Source organism: Vigna unguiculata, chromosome 1, assembly GCF_037176805.1.
Source record: "Vigna unguiculata cultivar grain cowpea cultivar isolate G323 ecotype 2 chromosome 1, ASM3717680v1, whole genome shotgun sequence".
NCBI classification, from domain to species: domain Eukaryota; kingdom Viridiplantae; phylum Streptophyta; class Magnoliopsida; order Fabales; family Fabaceae; genus Vigna; species Vigna unguiculata.
This window is the reverse complement of record NC_140792.1, coordinates 44220517-44240628: the sequence shown is the minus strand read 5'-3', so window position 1 is coordinate 44240628 and position 20112 is coordinate 44220517. Positions and strand designations below refer to the sequence as shown.

At 31.4% G+C, this 20112-nt stretch overlaps 4 protein-coding genes across 4 annotated transcripts; 2 read left to right on the top strand and 2 right to left on the bottom strand.

The window, feature by feature from the left end:
* Positions 1-485: 485 nt before the first annotated feature.
* LOC114164647 (large ribosomal subunit protein eL18-like) lies at positions 486-2413 on the bottom strand. Its single transcript, XM_028049421.2, has 5 exons — positions 2250-2413; positions 2087-2176; positions 1883-2011; positions 1594-1776; positions 486-860 (listed from the first exon to the last, which is right to left on the bottom strand). Exons 1-5 carry the CDS (start codon positions 2250-2252, stop codon positions 702-704), a joined length of 564 nt encoding a protein of 187 aa, XP_027905222.1. The 5' UTR covers positions 2253-2413; the 3' UTR covers positions 486-701.
* A 3074-nt stretch (positions 2414-5487) lies between these two features.
* On the top strand, positions 5488-10432 carry SEC15B (exocyst complex component sec15B). The gene is made up of 2 exons (XM_028069097.2): positions 5488-8018; positions 10239-10432. Exon 1 carries the CDS (start codon positions 5599-5601, stop codon positions 7993-7995), a length of 2397 nt encoding a protein of 798 aa, XP_027924898.1. The 5' UTR covers positions 5488-5598; the 3' UTR covers positions 7996-8018; positions 10239-10432.
* Positions 10433-12085: 1653 nt separating this feature from the next.
* On the top strand, positions 12086-12929 carry LOC114176131 (uncharacterized protein At5g01610-like). The gene has a single exon (XM_028061069.2). The coding sequence runs from the start codon at positions 12185-12187 to the stop codon at positions 12653-12655; it is 471 nt and encodes a 156-aa protein (XP_027916870.1). The 5' UTR covers positions 12086-12184; the 3' UTR covers positions 12656-12929.
* Positions 12930-17256: 4327 nt separating this feature from the next.
* Positions 17257-17988, bottom strand: LOC114180105 (indole-3-acetic acid-induced protein ARG2-like). The gene is made up of 2 exons (XM_028066504.2): positions 17808-17988; positions 17257-17697 (listed from the first exon to the last, which is right to left on the bottom strand). The coding sequence occupies exons 1-2, from the start codon at positions 17879-17881 to the stop codon at positions 17451-17453; spliced, it is 321 nt and encodes a 106-aa protein (XP_027922305.1). The 5' UTR covers positions 17882-17988; the 3' UTR covers positions 17257-17450.
* Between the last annotated feature and the right edge of the window lie 2124 nt (positions 17989-20112).

Sequence of the window (20112 nt, the reverse complement as noted above, 5' to 3'; positions counted from 1 at the left end):
GTAACGAAAAACTAAAAACTCTTTACAATTCGTAATTCACAAAACGATCTTATTTAGTATATACTAAGCTGACCAAAGTACATTCTAATAATAAAGTTCCAATAATAAGTATACTATATTTCTCTTTTAATTTGATACATATCTACATTATTTGTTCTCAAGCAACAATGTGACAAAATATAACGTATAAAATGAAACCCCGATACTTAGGTTGGGTTTGATTTGAAAGTTTTCAATGTACGTGTCAAGAAAAATGTTTCTCCATTGACTGGTATCAACTGATATTTGAACTCTTTCACTGGCAAAACAAACCCACATTCACTCAACTGAGATTATATTACTGAAATGGTTTTTGACACTCCTAAAATCGTGCTAGAGAATTGGTGAGACCAAACTGCAACACCTTTCTACATACATTAAAAAACTAAATCCTCCTTAGGAGGAGTCAAATATGGGCATCATAAAATAAAGATCAGTCGAGTTCCTGCCATAAACACACCTTAAGTAGGCCAATAGTTACTCATTAATCCTCTCAAAAGTAGTCTGCTAGAACAAAATTGTTCGGGGAAGGAGCTTCAATATTTTTTCCCTTGGAAGGAATAGTAAAAACTAAAATTAACAATTGTTCAAAAAGCACGAGAAAACAGTACATAATGATCACAAGGTAAGAGGAAAATTCCTTCATGTTTGAGTTACAAAACTCAAACTCTAAAGCCTCTGCTATTCCTTCTCCCTCTGGCCCGCTCAAATTTCCGACCCTTTGAACGGACATAGGGCTTGGTATGGCTATGGGGCACACCAGGAGCCGGTCCAAAGTGCTTCACAGCCTCCCGAGCATTCTTAGGACCTCTAAGAAGAACCTGAAACATCATTCAAAAACAAAGGTAAGCTTCTGACGCCTCCATAACCCTTCCCCCTACTGCAAGGAAAAGGCAGACTTTGCATTATTATTTTCTTCTTCCTCCAATAATGAGCATGAAAGAGCAAGAATACTGGACCCCCAAACAGAAACATTTATTCACACTAACTAGTAAACTTCACGTCACTATACAAAAATTGCTAATTTGTTTAACAGCCAAAACTAAAGGCCAATATAAGTTTTACTAAAAGACAAAATATAGTGACATGAAGTTCACTAATTAGAGTCATTGCTATGTTTTGGTCCCATTGACAAAGCTCCCAAACTACATAACACCTCACAAATTATAAGGCTCGGTAGAGCCTTAAAACCTATTCAGATGAACTTCATACCAATCTAGTTGCTATTCCATACCCAAGCCACAAATTGAATCTCATACCTTGATTAAAGAACCGAAATGCCAAACTACTTGTGCTGACAACTTTATGTAGGTTTAGTTACTCATTTGCCTCTTATAGTTATACATACTACACATTTTGGTCCCTATATATAAAAATAATTAATTTTAATCCCTAAACATAATTTTCATTTTAATCCTTTCTAGTTTCTATACATACCATTTTAATCTCTTTTAGTCCCTACTGTCTGAACTCGTGAGAACTAGATCGATAACTAAACCAGTAAGCAAGTTTTCGTAGAAAAATACACGGGAAGAGAAATAATAACAATCATACCGTGTTTTGGCCGAGTGGAGCTCTAAGAGCCAGTTGATCAAAGGTGAGGCATTCCCCGCCAGCTTTCTCAATCCTAGCTCTGGCAGTTTCAGTGAACCTCAGTGCTGCTACCTTCAGAGCAGGCACTTCGTACACACGAATATCATCAGTGACGGCCCCAACCACCACAGCAATCTTATCCTCCTGTTGAGATAAATACCAAGACATTAACGCATATTTGCTTATGACCTCAAATGACAAAAATTAACGATTAAAATGGAACAGATTACGAGAATAGATAGGTTTGAACCTTTCCCTTGGTGTAACGGATCAATCTAGAGAGGGATAGCGGAGGCTTGTTGACCTTGCTCATGAAAAGACGCTTGAGAATGACGGCATTGAAATTACTCCCAGTCCTCCGAACAAGAAAACGGTACAACTAAAAACATAGCGAACATTTCAAATCCAAAACCCTTGTTCGTTCATTCAAAGTCAAGCAGGAGAAATAAAGTACCTTGACGAGGAGCTTGAGGTAAATGTCATCGGATTTTGGGGCGGTTCGCTTGGTCTTTTTGGACTTACCTCCTGCCTTCAAATCGATTCCCTGCAATTCAGTTCAAAACAAAGTCAGAGAAACTCTCGGGTAATGGATCGTGACAGCGTTGAGGGAAATGTACCATCGCGAATGTAGCTTCTCGCCGCCCGCGCTGTTGCTGATGCCGTCACCAAGGAGAAAATTGTGCTAGGGTTTTGGACAGGGTGTGATGAACTTATTTATCTCTTTTTTCGCACAGTTAAAAGCCCGACTCAGTTCGGGCCACGCTCGCGACCCGTTTAAAAAAAACAACACTCCTCCTTTTCTTAACAAGTAATTAAGTCTTTCGATTTATTTAAGTTTATTTTGATCTTTTATTATTGTGAGGTTTAATTTAGTTATATAATTTAAAAAAAATATTTTTTTTAATGATTTAATTTTTTTCATTTATTTTTATACCAAATTAGTAATTAAGTTTAATTACAATTTATATCGACATATTAATATAATTTTTGAGTATTTATACATTAAATCACTTTTTTCACCTAAATGTACAAAATTTGAGTATTTAGATAGGGTATAAAAAATCAAATAATTTGAATATCTCATTGGATTGATTTGATCTATAAATTATAAAAAAATATTTTAACATGTATATATAAATTATAATTAAGCTTAATTATTAATTTGGTCTCAAATTTTGATTATTAAAAAATGACTAAATTAAATAATAAATTATCAAATTGAACATTTTTAAAAGATTAAATTGAAAAAAATAAAATAAAATGACTAACATAAATCAAATAACAACATAGATGATTAAATTACGGATTGATTCTTTATCTTAACAATTATCAATTTGTTTGTGTTTTTTCAAAGCACTTTTCAATAAATAAATATTTGTATGTATTTGTCTAATATGTATATTTTAAAAATAAGTGATTTTATTAAGAATAATAATATTTTGATTCACTTTTCTTGATCTCTTTAACTCACTATTCATTACTCTTCAATTATTTATTTTAACTTTTTTTAGTAGTATGGTACCATGATTTAAGAATTATCGGAGTGGTGAGTCAAAATATTATTATCCTTTTTATTAATTTAACACACATAATAACTTAAATCGATAATAATTTATAGGTTTAATTACTCGGATGATACCCACCTTGTTACAGGCGTGTCAATCTAGTACCCGCTTTTAAGAAAGTGTCAATTGCATTCTAACTTTTGAAAAAGTGCTTCAATTAGGTCCTTTTTAGACGGAGTTGAGTAACATCGTTATTTTTTTTAATTTAATTTTATTTATTTTTGAATTTTTTGAAAAAAAAAATAAAAATGCCACGTGTTAGGTCCCTGCGTGTGACACGTGGCATTGTTAGTGTCACGTGGCATTGCAATGCCACGTGTCAGTGTCACTATCAGATGTCATTGTGTTGATTTCGATTTAGTTTCTATATATGTCATTTTGTTTCAATTTGGTACCCACTTATGTATATCTTATTCAATTTTGTCCTAATTTTTTTAATAAGTAAAATATTTTTGTAATTCATTTTTGTAAGATTAAAACTAAATAAGTATAAATATTATTTGTATAAAATGTTTTACTAATATTTTTTATTAAAATGATTTTTTAACATATTACTTGATTAATTATTTTTTTTTATTAAGTACTCATGTTTTATTACTTATTATTTTCTTAACCCAAAATAGAACAATATTCTCTCTTATTAATTTTAAACAAAAATTTCTATTTGTCTGGATGTTATACTAATTGTTTTTATTAAAAAATGACTTTTACCACTAAATTTTAATATAAATATAAAATACTTAATTTTTGTAAAATTTTTATACTTAATTACTTTTAATTTTATAAAAAAATGGATTTTAATTATTAAAAAAATTGGGACAAAATTGAATCAGATATACATAAGTGGGTACCAAATTGAAACAAAAAGACATATATGAGGACTAAATCGAAATCAACACAATGACATATGATAATGACACTGTAATGCCACGTGGCACTGACAATGCCATGTGTCACACACATAGACCTGACACGTGACATTTTTGATTTTTTTTCAATAAATTTTAAAAAAAAAACATAGATTGACACGTGACACGTTGATTAACGACGTTAGTCAATTCCGTCTGAAGGGACCTAATTGAAGCACATTTTCAAAAGTTGGGATGCAATTAATACTTTTTTAAAAACGGGTACCAGATTGAGACACTTGTACCAAAGTGGGTACCATCCGAATAATTAAACCTAATTTATAACGTCTTATTAATTTATATTTATTGTATTTATATATTATAATTAGCTACAATGTCATTAAATATTTTTAAATAATTTATAATGTCTTATAAACTTTTATAAAAGAAAAAAATGATTATTGAAAACAATATAGACAAAGAAATGAAGTAATTTAACCACATTTGTATATGTATGTAGATGTAGTGTAAACATTCTTATATATTTATTATTTTCTTTTGTTTTCTTTTGCAAATCATTGGTTCTTTGTCTATTTAAACATCCAAATCAGTACTATACTTAAAAAAAAAAACTTCAATTTTAACATGAAATGGAATTTAGTCAATTACAATTTACTTATACCCATCGATTAGTATACTTTGTAATCAGAAGCGTAATTTTAAATTTTTTCCTTGCCTTTCACCCATTTCTTGCAAGAGTAAAGAAGACATTCCGCCATGCAACGTGTCTTTAACCGTATTACTTAGTCGTAGACGGCATTTGAAAAAAAAGGATGCTGTATTTGGAAATTAAATTGTTTTACAATTAAAAAAATAACTTATACTATTAAATATAATATAAACATATCTAATAAGCTGTCAACCCATTTAAGTCATCGCGCGTCGTGACACGCTGTATTCAATCATCCCTCATTCATACATTCATTGTGTTGAGGAATGTCAGGTGCGTCTCAACTCAATGATGATGTGGATATACATCCAAATCAAACATAGAGATGGAAAAGTAAAAAGGAAAAAAAAAAGTGATGTGATAAATGGTATAATTTGAAAATAATGCTATTTTGATGATTAATCTGAGGTTTCTTCGTAACACAAAATTGGTATTTTGCATTTGTAGACGGAAGATGTTTACATTGTTCTTCAAAATTAAAACAGTTAAAAACGTGTCCTAATATAGATAACTGTCATTTAAAAAACATACGATAGAAGCAGAATCATATAATTAGGTTAACAGTGGTTGCTTTGCACCCACCACACATGCATAAAGCTAATTTTTTAATATTTAATTATTTAATAATCATTTACAATTTCATATGAGAAGTATGAATGAATGAATGAAATAAAAGACTTTTCATTTTTCAGTACAATTACTGAAATACCCCAAAAGATTACGGAATACCCAAAACTCAAGACTTCCGACGACTCTTATGGAGTGTCCGAAAATTTTCTGAATCCCTAAATTTTCTCCTCCTGCCACGAGCACACAGACGACGATGCTTTCCTCCAAACCACCGCGCCGGAAAATTGTTCCGGCGAACGGAGATGAGTCCGCTGACAAACTGGACCAGCTTCTCCTGTCCTCCGCTATCTGCAACAACGAGGACATAGGCCCGTTCATCCGCAAGGCCTTCGCCTCCGGCAAGCCGGAGACGCTCCACCATCACCTCCGTCACTTTGCGCGCTCGAAGGAGTCCGAGATTGAGGAAGTGTGCAAGGCTCACTACCAGGACTTCATCCTCGCCGTCGACGATCTACGATCCCTCCTCTCAGACGTCGATTCGCTGAAGTCCTCCCTCTCCGACTCCAACTCGCGGCTCCAGTCCGTTGCGCGCCCGCTCTTGTCGTCGCTCGATGCCTTCGTCGAGACGCGGAACGTCTCGAAGAACGTGAACCTCGCCATCGACTCCATCCGCACTTGCGTCAAGCTGATGGAGGTTTGCACGCGCGCCAATCGCCACCTTGCGGACGACAACTTCTACATGGCGTTGAAGTGCGTGGACGCGATCGAGCGGGAGTATTTGGATAAAACGGAGTCGTCTACGCTGAAGCGGATGCTGGAGAAGAAGATTCCAGAGATTCGGTCGTACATCGAGAGGAAAGTGAACAAGGAGTTCGGGGACTGGTTGGTGGAGATCCGAGTCGTGAGTCGCAATTTAGGTCAATTGGCGATAGGTCAAGCCTCGTCAGCGAGGCAGAGAGAAGAGGATCTAAGAATTAAGCAGCGCCAAGCGGAGGAACAGAGTAGACTCAGCGTGAGGGACTGTATTTACGCTTTGGAGGAAGAGGAAGAAGACGAAATTATCGCTGGCGGGATCGGCGAAGACGGCGGTGGAGTCGCCGGGTTTGATTTGACTTCGTTGTACAGGGCATACCATATTCATCAGACTTTAGGGTTAGAGGATCGGTTTAAGCGGTATTATTTCGAGAACCGGAAGCTTCAGTTGACTTCGGATTTTCAGGTCTCGTCGATGACTCCTTTTCTGGAGTCGCATCAAACGTTCTTTGCGCAGATTGCAGGGTTCTTTGTGGTTGAGGATCGCGTGTTCAGAACCGGAGGTGGGTTGATTTCGAAATTGGAGGTTGAAAATCTATGGGAGATTGCTGTTAGCAAGATGTGTTCAGTGTTGGAGGATCAGTTCTCCAGAATGCAAACTGCTAATCATCTTTTACTTATTAAGGATTATGTGAGTCTGTTAGGAGTAACCCTGCGGAGATATGGGTACCCCATTGATGCGTTGCTTGATGTTTTAAGCAAACACAGGGATAAGTACCACGAACTCCTTTTGTCTGATTGTAGGAAGCAGATTGCGGAGGCGGTTGCCGCTGATAAATTTGAGCAGATGTTGATGAAAAAAGAGTACGAGTATTCCATGAATGTGCTTTCTTTCCAGATACAGACTACGGATATAATACCAGCATTTCCCTATGTTGCCCCCTTTTCGACCACTGTGCCAGATTGTTGTCGGATTGTACGGTCATTCATTGAGGATTCTGTGAGTTTCATGTCTTATGGCGGGCAACTTGAGTTCTATGAAGTTGTTAAGAAATATTTAGACAGGCTTTTGAACGAGGTTTTGGATGAAGCTTTGGTGAAGCTTATCAATACCTCGATTAGTGGTGTCTCCCAGGCAATGCAAATGGCAGCGAATATGGCTGTCTTGGAGCGTGCTTGTGATTTTTTCTTCCGCCATGCTGCACAGCTTTCGGGTGTTCCCTTGAGAATGGTGGAGAGAAGCAGAAGGCAGTTTCCCCTTAGAAAAGCTCGTGATGCTGCAGAAGAGATGCTCTCTGGGCTACTCAAAGCCAAGGTTGATGGATTTATGACCTTGATCGAGAATGTAAATTGGATGTGTGATGAGGCACCTCAGAGTGGAAATGAATACGTAAATGAGGTTATAATTTATTTGGAAATTTTGGTTTCAACTGCTCAACAGATATTGCCATCTCAGGTCCTTAAGAGAGTATTGCAACAAGTTTTTGCTCACATATCAGACAAGATAGTTGGAACTTTAGTCAGTGATTCTGTTAAAAGGTTTAATGTCAATGCTATTAATGGAATTGAAGTAGATATTCGGCTCTTAGAATCATTTGCTGATAATCAGGCCTCTCTTTTCTCTGATGGGGATGTTGATGTTTTGAAAGCATCGCTTACAAGTTCAAAGCAACTGATTAATTTGCTACTGAGTAATCATCCGGAGAACTTCTTGAATCCAGTGATAAGGGAGAGGAGCTACAACACTTTGGACCACAAGAAAGTGGTGATTGTTTCAGAAAAGTTGAGGGATCCTTCAGATCGGCTCTTTGGAACCTTCGGTAGTCGTGGGGCCAGGCAGAATCCGAAAAGGAAATCGTTGGATACGTTGATAAAAAGACTTAAGGACGTTAGCTGATTAAGCTTATAGCTGTATGTGAGGTACTTTTTCTTGTTGTTGTCTCTAGTCCATTTTGACTATGAATTATTTAATAGTGAGTTGTTGATAAATTTATTTGGTTTAAGGTCAGGCTATCATTGTCTTGTCTTCCAAATGCATTTTAAGATTTTCCCAAATATCTGTTTGAAATGTATAATTGTTATGTTCTTTTTTTTTTTTTTTGGATTTCATTAAAATACTTCCATTTCATTTTATTGTATCTGTTATGAACTGTATCCCTCATGTCTGCTAAACGGTCTTTAATGTTGTAACATGATGCTTTATTTTCCTGAGTAGCTGCTGGTTTCTTTCAACTTTCATTGATTTAGGTCTAGATGAATGAACTCCTGTTAAATTAGCTCATTTATTGAAATGTCATAATCATTGCCTTGGCATTTGCCTCTCTGTTCATCGGCCTTAGCCTTGTATTGTACTACAGTGTTGTTAAATAACCATAGTAGGGCCACCATAACACTATAACATGGCATTTCTCTACCCATCCGCCAGTGGCAATTTGTGAAGGGAGTCTTATTATGGTGGCGCCATAGACCACAATGGCTTGCTTAGCCTCTATTGCTTCTTCAACTTTTGCTAATGTTAGAAAAATTGAGATTATTGAAGTGGCATTGATCCTCACATAGCTTTCTAAAGCACGATTGATAGCCTTGGCCCTTAGGTTTTGAAGTTGAAACGAGGATACCTTCCCAATCCTGTTGTCATGATTGTAGGTTTTATTAATGATCGTATATGGGTCTATAAAAGACACCAATTTTGGAAAGAAACCTTTAAACCCAACGCATAAGTTAGATGTTATATCTAAATCCTTAAGCAATTGAATTAAAGAAGCTCTTGACCTGTTGAAAAAGTAAGTCCCAAGCTAATTAATACAATTTAATTGAGGTTGTGGAGTGATGCAAACAGAATTTGTTTGCATATTGTCTTTAATTAATCTATTGCATATAGTAATCCAGTATTGAATATTAGCTGCACAACACACAATTGAATATACTGGACACAAATTGCTGGCTGAGCCATATTAAAGTATGCTGTTCACTGAATTGCATTGTGCCCTTAAACACACAATGAATGAATCATGACACTTTTCGTAAAGATGGCAGCACCTTGACTTGACACCCTTGTAGACAAATTTGAAATATACACTAAGTGCACACTAGTAGGCAGCTGTTTTTACGTTTTCTCTGCTATCTTGTCTTTGTATCTCTGTTGTGTTCAAGGTTATATTTGAAGAGTGCCACTTCTACTGTATTTTCATTATCTGTTCAACGGCCATCTTATTGTAATGCTGAGCTCTTTATAACATTAAAAAGGACAGATTTGATATAAATGTCCATAGTTAAGATTAAATTAGATATATAAAATCCAATGACTATTAGATTAAATTGGCTAAAATTATAAATTGTGTCAGAAGTAGACCCTGTTGAATAAATATTAAAACATGACTTGAAATAGTCAAGGAATGGTTGTGCGTACTTTTCTATGGTTGACATTTCAAAATTATAGAATAGTCCTTAAAGGATTGATCTGTCTCCTGAATAGTCGTTAAAGTAAAATAATTCTTCAAGTCTTAGAAATTAGAATGAGAAATCCTTCAAATTAGTTCATCACCCTAGTAAAATATATTGGGATAATACTTTAAGTTATTTTATATTTAATAGTAGGGAGCTAATTATATAATGTACTTTCTTAAGGATTATTTAGGAAAAAAGGTAATATTTGAGAGACCATGTTGATTATTTATTCAAAATTGTATATCCAATGGCTGAGGCATTTCCTTATTGAGGGAGACATTTCGCTGTCTTCATGCCAATATAATTAATTCATTTTAAGTATCATAGTTTCTCCATGTGATTTGGTTGAATTGGAAAGTTTCTTTTTGGTTGCAATTCTTTGTCTAGAGCCACTCTAGAAAAAAAGTTTTATCTATAATCTAGGAATCCTTTTTCCCCCTTTTTAAACGAGAAGAGGAATTAAAATTGTCGTTAAATGTTTGTTTGGTTATTAAAGTTGGAGGAGGTATTATTCATATATTCTGATGTAGTTATGCTTTTTGCATGAAGAGAGAGAGGTTCGTAATTTCAATTTCATGTTCATGTTTTGTTTGGTGTCTTCAAACATAATTAATGTTCAAAAGAAGTAAAAGGAGGATATTACCTGTTCGAGAATATGGGTCATTTGTATGATTGATGGCCATTTCTTCTTAGGTCGCATTTTGTTACGGGTCATGTTTCGCCTTTGGGCACCTCATCTCAAACAGAAACAGGTATACAAGGAAGAAAAACAAAAGAATATTCCCCATCTTGAAAAACTTGACAAATTACGACACGATTAGTCAAAACCTCTTGTACCACCGAAGTAGCATTTCTAATTTTAAACAAACATTGGGTTAGACCCTCCAGTCTGCTTCAAATTTGCGATTGAATACTGTGTGCACATTAGGAAATCAAGCACTCGAAACTTGTATTCACACCTTACTAGCTATGTATAATAGTGAAATTAAATCAAAACTTACTGGTAAGGGTTATCCGTAATTATATTTTACTGTATTTTTTGGGAATATAGATTATAAAATTTCTAATATTCATTCAATTTGTGAGTTCCAGATGTAAAACATTGCTTGTGAAACATTATGACTGTTGATATCGAAAGAAATAATTAGCTAGGGCTGATTCAATTAGTCTCCAAAATTTATTTATACATTAATAATCTATTTTTTATAATTTAAGCAAATTCTCTCCACTAAATTTATTATTTTTACAAAAGTTATCCGTACAAGTGACTCCACAATTGTACATTTAATCATCTTTTCTTTGTATTGGTATTAGAAGTTTGTATTGGTCTTATTGTTAAACTTGGTCATTAACTTCCAAGCCACTCTTGAATGGCATCTAAGATTCCGAGTTTTCATAATAAAAATACAGAAGCTAGAATTGGACGAAGAAAATATTTAGTCACTATAGACTAAAATAACGTTTGTGTCGATGTAAGTTTAAATAATACATTCGGACTATGTTTTCAGTACGTCTTTAAAGCGCACTTGAGAAAAGTATAAAAGACTTTCTCACTTATTAAATATCATATCTCCTATATTAATGATATTTTACATCGTGTTATATATATCACAAACTAGCATATTAGTGATTAAGTGAGATTTACACATTCATATTCATTGAGAATCTGAAACATAATACGAGCAAAGAAGATAAGAAAACATTTTTGAAATAGAATAAATTAGATAAGTGTAGAGCATTTGTGTTTTTTGAATAGTTAAACTATGCTTTGTTAACATAGAAATGATTAAAAAATATCATAGAAAATATCTATTATAAGTTAGAACTAACTTAAAAAATATGTATCTGTAAACCCATACTAATAAATGAATTCCTTTTAAAATTGAATAAGAAATGTCCATAACTCAATTTCATTCAACCACCAAAAAGAACAAGTTAACCGTCCCATATGTCAAATCTTACCCATGTTTCATAACACATTCACGACGTGGATTGAATTTACAAAAGACAAAGAAAGTTTAACTCACTTTTTCTTATTTACTTTTAACCCATTTTTTAATTATCAGTAGATCATTTATTTTGATTCTTTGAAGTAATATGATATAATAATGATGATCGAAGTAATGAATTAAAAGTGGGTCAAAAAAGTGAGTTAAATATCATTCTTCATTTACAAAAAGGTATTTCGAAATCTAGTTTTAAATCTCCATACTTATTTTAACACAGCATTCAACATCACAGCTTCTAGTGTATTTATTGTATTTCTCTCACTAGTGTTTTAATAATTACAATTTAATTAACAAAAAATAAGTTATAAATATCAGATCAAAATATCTCTTTAAGCTGCAATTGAGTTCAATCTTCGCCCTCTTCGTGAGGCATATTCTATTCCGTTTTAGCAGAATGCCGCTACCCGAGTTTTTATTTTTATTTTTATTTTATTTGGTGAAATCACGTGCTTCGCGAGTTGCAGGCGTTAATAGAGTATTAACCTTACTATACAGAGTAGGACAAAAACTTGATATAAAATAGCTACATTATTAAGTTGGTGATTGGTTTATTAATTTGGTTTAGTATCTGTTCCTCCCAGTCTTAGCACGACACTTCAATCCCCATTTTCCTACAATTTTCCTACAAAAATGAACACTAGGTGTTGGATGATATTTCTCTGCATACTGACTTATGCGTATGTTTCCGTTTCAGAGAAATTATCAGCGTACGACGTTCTTGAGAAATATGGCCTTCCAGTGGGTCTTCTTCCGAAAGGTGTGACAGAGTACGAGCTAAACGAAAAAAACGGCCAGTTCGCAGCGTATCTGGATCAAACATGCTATTTCAGTATACAATCGTATGACCTAAAGTACAAGTCCACCATCAAGGGCGTGATCTCGAAGGGGAAGTTGTCGAAGCTGAAGGGTGTTAGCGTGAAAATTGAGGTGTTGTGGATCCCAATCACTGAGGTCACTCGCGACGGCGATGACCTCAAATTCTCTGCCGGCGTTGCTTCCGCCGGTTTTAGCGCCGAAAGCTTTTCCGAGAGCCCTCAGTGTGGATGTGGATTCGATTGTGAGAATTTCAGCCAAAACGGTGACGTTTCTTCTTCTCTTTAGATTTAATTGATAGGTCTCTTCCTCGCAGAATTGGGATCTGTTGTTGTGTTTCTTCTGTTCTTAATTATTATCGATGATCTTGTTTTTCCTTTGCATAAATAATGATTATCTGTGATGTTTTGCGGGACACGCTAGAAAAGTTTGTGTGAGACAAGTAGCCCTGGGTTTTAGAAAGCAACCTAGATAAATGGATATTCTAGAATCATTCTAACTTTTTCTGTGAATTTTTTGCTCCTATAAATTGTTTAATTGAATGTGTTTTGTATTTTTTTAATATTATATATGTTTATTTTTTATGATGATTTTTTTTTAATAAAGTAGAAACCAATTTATAGAAAGATAAAAATAGAATAATATAGCATTTCTGATTACATTTTACATATTTTTGTCCACTCTCTTTATTTATTGACTCCTTCCAGTTGCAGATGGATATATGAGAAAAGGGGTCCCATTTTTTCCATTTAGAAATATTTCTTAATCATGACACTTCACGTAAGAACAACTTCCACTTTGTTTGACGTGGAAAGAAAAACAGAGAAGACAAAATAGATATTAAAAAAATGTAGAATTTTGTACTTTTTTAATTTATAAATTAAGTAATTGAAAATAGATATTTTTAAGAGATTGTTTGGTTTGAAGAAAATTAAAAGAAAAAATAATAATGAACAATTAAAAGGAAATTCTTTTACTAATTTAGACGTGAGGAAGAATAATCGCGGTCACTTAATTAATTAAAATAAACATATAATCAATTATCGCATGCGGATAATTGATTGAATAGTTATTACAAGGTCTAATTCTTTTTAATGAAGTTTTTATTTCATTATAGTTCACATTATATTCAATTACATGTTTTTTTTTTCATAATTTTTCTCTAATTTTGTTTGTCGTTTTGATGGTTCTTTAACCTCTCTCTTGGAGTCCATGATGATATTTATCATGTTCTTTTTTTCGACTTTTTTCATGTCGTTTTTTCTGTACACGACGTCTTTCATTTCGTACATTCCCTTTCATTTTACCATTTTTTTTCTTTTAATATATCTCTATGTTTTCTTGTATACTTATATTTCTAGCAGCATGTTCATACAAAATAAACGTGTCTAAAATATATATTTTTCTTAAAAAAATCACTTATTTAAAAGCAATATATGATTACTTATTTTTAGGATAAGCATATCAAAAAAACAAGAATATGAACACATCTAGCAGATATAATTGATTGAGTGCTTCATTACCCTCGAGCCATATATATAGTCAATTGTTCTGTCACCAAATCAATTATTGCATTGATTTTTAAGTGTGTATACTAAATTATATTTCTTTTGTCGACTAAATATTTCTATTGAAACATTTAACCGGTCACTTTAACTTGTTTTCTCTTCATATTAATCTCTTATGCATTTATTTGACAATATTTCACTTGTCGACTAAATCTTTCTATTAAAATATTTAACCGGTCACTTTAACTTGTTTTCTCTTTATATTAATCTCTTATGCAATTATTTGATAATAAATGTGTGTGTGGTTATTTCCTATTATTTATTTACAAGATAAATATGATGCAGTATAAGAAGCTAGTACGTGTTACATCGAATGTTAATACTTTGGATGTCAAAACATTCGAAGAACCAAGGCCTCCCTCCTTCGTTTCGAGATTTGCTTCGAACTTGTGACCAGTAAATAATAAATTATAGTAGTTTTGTATAAAAATTATATTTAATTTAAATATATTATTTTAATCTCTTAAAAATAGAAGTAAGAAAAAAAAAAGTCAATTGAATTTATTTTTTATCATTTCAACCTCTTTTGGTCCGACTATCAAAAATAAATCCCATTAATTTTCTTTAAATTATATATATATATATATATATATATATATATTAAAAACATATTTAATTATATTAATATTTTTTAAACTTTTAAATAATTAACTAATATTTTAAATTAAATAAATAAAAATAGTTATTTTATTTACATGTTAAATTATTCTTTATAACTAATAATTAAAAATTAATTTATAAGTATTATTAATTTAAGTTATAATAATATTACATATTTATACTTTTTTAAAAAATATAATATAAAAAGTTAATATTTAAAAATTTTATTTTAATTTTTAACCTAAAAAAAATGTCAATAGATCGGTCCGTCTCCTCCTATCTTTAATCCGTTGGGATGAAATTTCAAACCTGACCTACTATGCTATATCTATATAAAAATGATTAGTAGGTCACTTAATTTCTTTCTTTGTGGTATGTTTCACGGTCTATGATCAAGCTATTAAAACACAAATGAATCTCATTCAAAATCCCTGCCAACTCTTTTGTGCAAACCTGACATGGTCCATTAGGTGTTCAAATTAAAAATCATTTCGGACATATTCCCAACTTTTAGGTCATTAAAAAATATGTGGTCTCAGTACTGAGTCATTGAAACCTACTTCTATTCAATGGTTGTCAACTACTTCGTCACGGATTTCCATTTCTCCAAGTTAGATGGATTTGTAATACGTGATTAGAAGTGAGTTTTTAATTTAATTCAATTCCACAAAATCGGTTTGTAAGGTAAGGTTTATATCTTATTTATATATTATGAAATTGTCTTATTTTTAGTTAACATAAGACTTTCAACACACTCTCTCACGTCGAGGTATGTGTGTGAGACTAAAAATTAATAGGTGATCCGTTAGCGGTCCGATAGGGATAAAACAAAATGCTCAAAAAATATCGTCAGGATATGTTTTTTTTTTTAAAACAATGACTCTGATATTATGTTAGAAGTGAACTGATTTTAAATCTAATTTAATCCCACAAAACTGACTTGTAAGGTGATGTTTGTACCTCACACATATATATATATATATATATATATATATATATATATATATATATATATATATATATTATGAAATTTACTTCTCAATACTTCCAACATACACCAATAACCAAAATTAGATTGCACAAGATATTTTTATTGATACCCAAAGAATATCGGAATGTACATAACAATAAAATAAAGTAAGAATTTTTTTTGTTTAGGTATTTTGGTGATATATATGTTAGTTTGATACATTTTTGGTTTGATGTATTTCGATGTTGTTGGTTATTTCATTGTCCATTTGGAGTTAAAAGCAAAGTAGGGGAACAAGTGCAGCTTTATCCACATGCAACCAATGCATGCATGAGAAAGAAAATGGAATTCCATTAAACTATTGTATATGGGTTTTGTTTCTTGCTTCGCTGATTCAGGTAAAGAAAACTACATCACCCTGTCACTCACACTGTCCTACGCATATGCTGTCACTGCCAAACTCTTCGCAATTCAAAACTTAGCACTGTTTGTTTCCATTCGTTTCTGCTATCGTCCAAACCACAATCTGCAACAAATCGAAAACGACCCAATCCTTCAACTCTCACACTTACTTGCCATACACGCTTCCTCTACCTTATAAAACCACAATTGCTTAATCATATCACAAAAAACATGTTTTATATTGTACATAAATGAAACAAAACAAAACAATACCATGTTTGTGATGCTTGTTACATTGTATTGTGATATCTGTTCCACAAAAGCCGTTTTCAATTTGTTCACTCACACGTATATAAAAATTAGTCCATGTCCGATTTAATCTTTTGAAGTTGTTCTGTGTAGAGTTAAATATGTGAATTTAGTCTCTTAAAAATTGTCTCTTAAATTTCAGTTAAATTTAAAATTAGTCCATTTCTAAAAATTTTAACTAATTTAATTCTTTATTTTAAAAAATACGTGAATTTAGTCTTTTTAACCAAATTTTATTAAGTTTATTTGACGTTTTAAACGCATTTCATAATAGTATTTGAATTGTTTAAATTGTTTGACATATTTTCGCTTCAATGTTAACTTAAATATTATCACAAAATGTATTTAAAATATCAAATAAACTTAACAAAACTTGGTAAAAATGATTAAATCTACGTATTTTTACAAATGAATAATTAAATTGGTATAACATTTTGAAAATGAACTAATTTTAAAATTCACTTAACGAACAAAAAGATATTTAATCATATTTTGTATTACTCCTTCCTCAAGTATAAAATACTTTAACATGTTTCTGCATTTTTTTTTACTATCTTATGTAAAGGTTTAAAATTTCTGTCTTTAAAGCTTTGTGTATCAGTACAACATCAGAGTATATTATAAAAACTAAATCGATTATTTACAAGAGTTACTGAAGTTAAATTACTCGTGGTAGTTGCAGCCAGCCATTGAGAATGATTTTGAAGATTAAACATGAAAGCAAACCTTAAATCATATAGCTTGATAACTCTAATAAAAACAATCCTTTCCAGAAATTGTTCAGTTATTTTGCTTTATTTTGAAGGGTGAAAACGAAGAAAGTTTTCCCCTTTATAGAAAAACTATTGATCAGTTTCATCAATCGGGAACACCGCGTTTGCTTTGTTATAACTTTAATTGAATGCAAAAGTAATACTTTTAGTAAAACGTTGAATAAGGTAAAATGGAATAAGGTAATGTAATGGAGTAAATAAAGTATCCTTAATCGGATTCTGTTGTACGAGATTGCAAGCTGGAAATTCATCACACTGGAACAAAGATTTAAAATTGCAAAACTTGAATATAACCAATAGATCATAATACATCACTAATCAGATGCAATGGAAGATAAACAAGGTGTTCTGTTCATGAAGACAGAACAGAGAATATCAGCATCATTAATATTTCAGTCCAAGATTAATTAACCGATCAAAGTTCCCTTAAAATACTGATTAATCTGGTTAAATCATTAACCTCAATTTTTTAAATTAACTGATTGAGATGCGTTGTTGAATTTTTTGGCCAAAAGCGCAGCGCGCAATTCAGCGACATCAACCTCGTTAATGTTCTCGGGTTTGTAATAGCCAGAGACAGGATCTGGAACCCAGGAAACCTTGTAGGGAGACACTCCTTTGTCTTCCCCTGACGTTGTCGCAATTTTGGAGCTCATGGAAGCAACTCCTCCCTTCGTTGCGTTCTGCGATGCCACCGCGTACCCACGTCTGTTTCAAAACCATTCATTAATTTACTGCCCAAACCCAACAATTCAACGATAAAATAGCACTGGTGGAAGCAAAAATGAACTTAAAGAGTGAGAAAAATGAGGTTATACCTGGTGAGAGAGTTGGAGAATCCATGGAGGAAGAAAGAAGAGAAGGTTTTGGCGTTGGTGAAAGAAGGAGCCATTGGTGATCGAAATGGAGTGGACTCTGTTATCAGCAATGACTTTGTAGTTTGAGTTGTGAAGAAGAAGAAGCGGTGGTGGGTCTTTATATAAGCGCAGAGACAAGAAATTTCAATCACGAAATGTGAAAATAATAATTCATATTCGCATAATCAATTTTAAGGAAAGGGCCCACATCGAATACACATTTCGAAATAAGCTGGTCGTTAGAGAAAGGCTTTCCAGAGATATGACAAATGGAGGAATCGGTGCTAATATTCTAAACTTTATTTTCTTAATCCTCTAATGACTTTTTTTTTTCTTACTTTCTACTGGTAATATACATGTTATTGATTTATTTTTAGCAATAATGTTAATGAACCTGGAAACAACTTTAACCAATATAAAATATGTTTTCTTATCTTGAATTTTAATTTTCAATTTTGATAATTTCATCGCTGAAGTATTTGCGAAACACGCTTTTCCAAAAGAAAGATGATAGTTTAAAAAAAAATTTGACAAATTTTTGACAAATTACCTTTTTAAGTAAAAAAGTATTACAATTATTACTTTATTTTGATTAAAAAATAAAAATTTAATATATATTTTTATTTATAGAAATTTTGTCAAAAGTTTGTTAAAAAGATTTGTCAAAAATAATTTTCCTTTCCGAGATTAGAAAATTAGTGCCAGATTGTAAGACAAGCTGCGTCTTCTTGAATTAGCAAATATTAAATATTAGAAACTTATTGATATTTTTAAAATCAGGTGTTTATTAACTATATACGGCATAAATCTTTTAACCTCAATCAAAATAATGATTCCCCACCATCAAAAATAAGTTTATTGTTATTGGTAAAAAGAAAAATATAACAATAGTCAACTCATAAATAACTCTCACATGTCTAAAAGGATAAATGATTTCAATAACATCAACTAACAAATAAATTGTATTAATGTTGACTAAAAAGCATTCACTTGCATTAGTCAAGAAAAATAACTGACATTGATGAGAAATTTTGGTTAATAACATCCAAAAGAAATAGTTAAATCCATGTTGTTAGAGAAATACCTATTAACGGCCCTATACAAATAATCTTAACTTCCGCGTTCATTGAAAAATAAATTGAATATCGGAATTTTATTCAAAACTATAATTAAATCGAATAAAAATAATAACATAATAACTAAATTAAATATAAAATATTAAATTCAACATGTTATTGAATTGATATTTAAACATTTTTTAAAATATTAAAAATACTAAAAAAAATTATAAAATGCATCACTGTTTGTTACAATTAGTTATTTAAATGATTTAACAATATCTATAAATTGAATGAAATTAATGAAAAATATTAATATATTTTTAAAAAATAATTTTACGAATGATAAAATTAAACAAAAAAAAATCAAATATATATTTTAATCTTTAATTAAACACCTTACATTTGTATTGTATGTTAGTATTTCATTGCCTTTTTAACACAATTACATGTTAGTATTTCATTATCTTTTTAACACAATTACATGTTAGTATTTTGTTTGTGCATTTGTTTAAACACGTCTTAAAATATCATTTGTACAGCATTGGGAAAGAATAAACATTTCTGTAATTTTTTTTATACCAAAATTGTAATCGAAGACAATAAGTGATATATAGTTTTTCTCTTAAATTCAAACTACGAATACCTAAATTTTTTTACACCACAAGACATGGTGATATTTTTCAACAATTAAAGAAGTGAACATAATTCCAACATTTAGCACAGGAATAGTAAAAATCAGGTTGAGATGAGTTTTTATTTTAAATTATTTATTATTTTTTAATACTTTTGAACTTGAAGATTCTTATATTTCTATTCCGTATTATGTAACATTATTTAAATTATATATATATATATATAGATAATGTATGAAATAGAAATTTATTAAAATTTATAAAATAAATTTTATTTATCTATACTAGCATACCATATCTCTGTGTATGCATTTTTTAGATATGAATGATAGTATGTTATTAAGTGATAATAGTGTAATGTTATTAAGTTAATATATAAAATAAATTTATATTTATTAAAAATAAAGTGAAATAAATAGATAAATTAATTGTTAATGAATAAAAAAAAAGATAATCAGTTTTATAGAAAATAGGTAAAAATAATCGTTAATTTTAAAAATTTTAATAAATAATTATATTATAAATGGTAGAATTGATATTATAAAATATGTGAATATAAAAGAGAATCTCTTT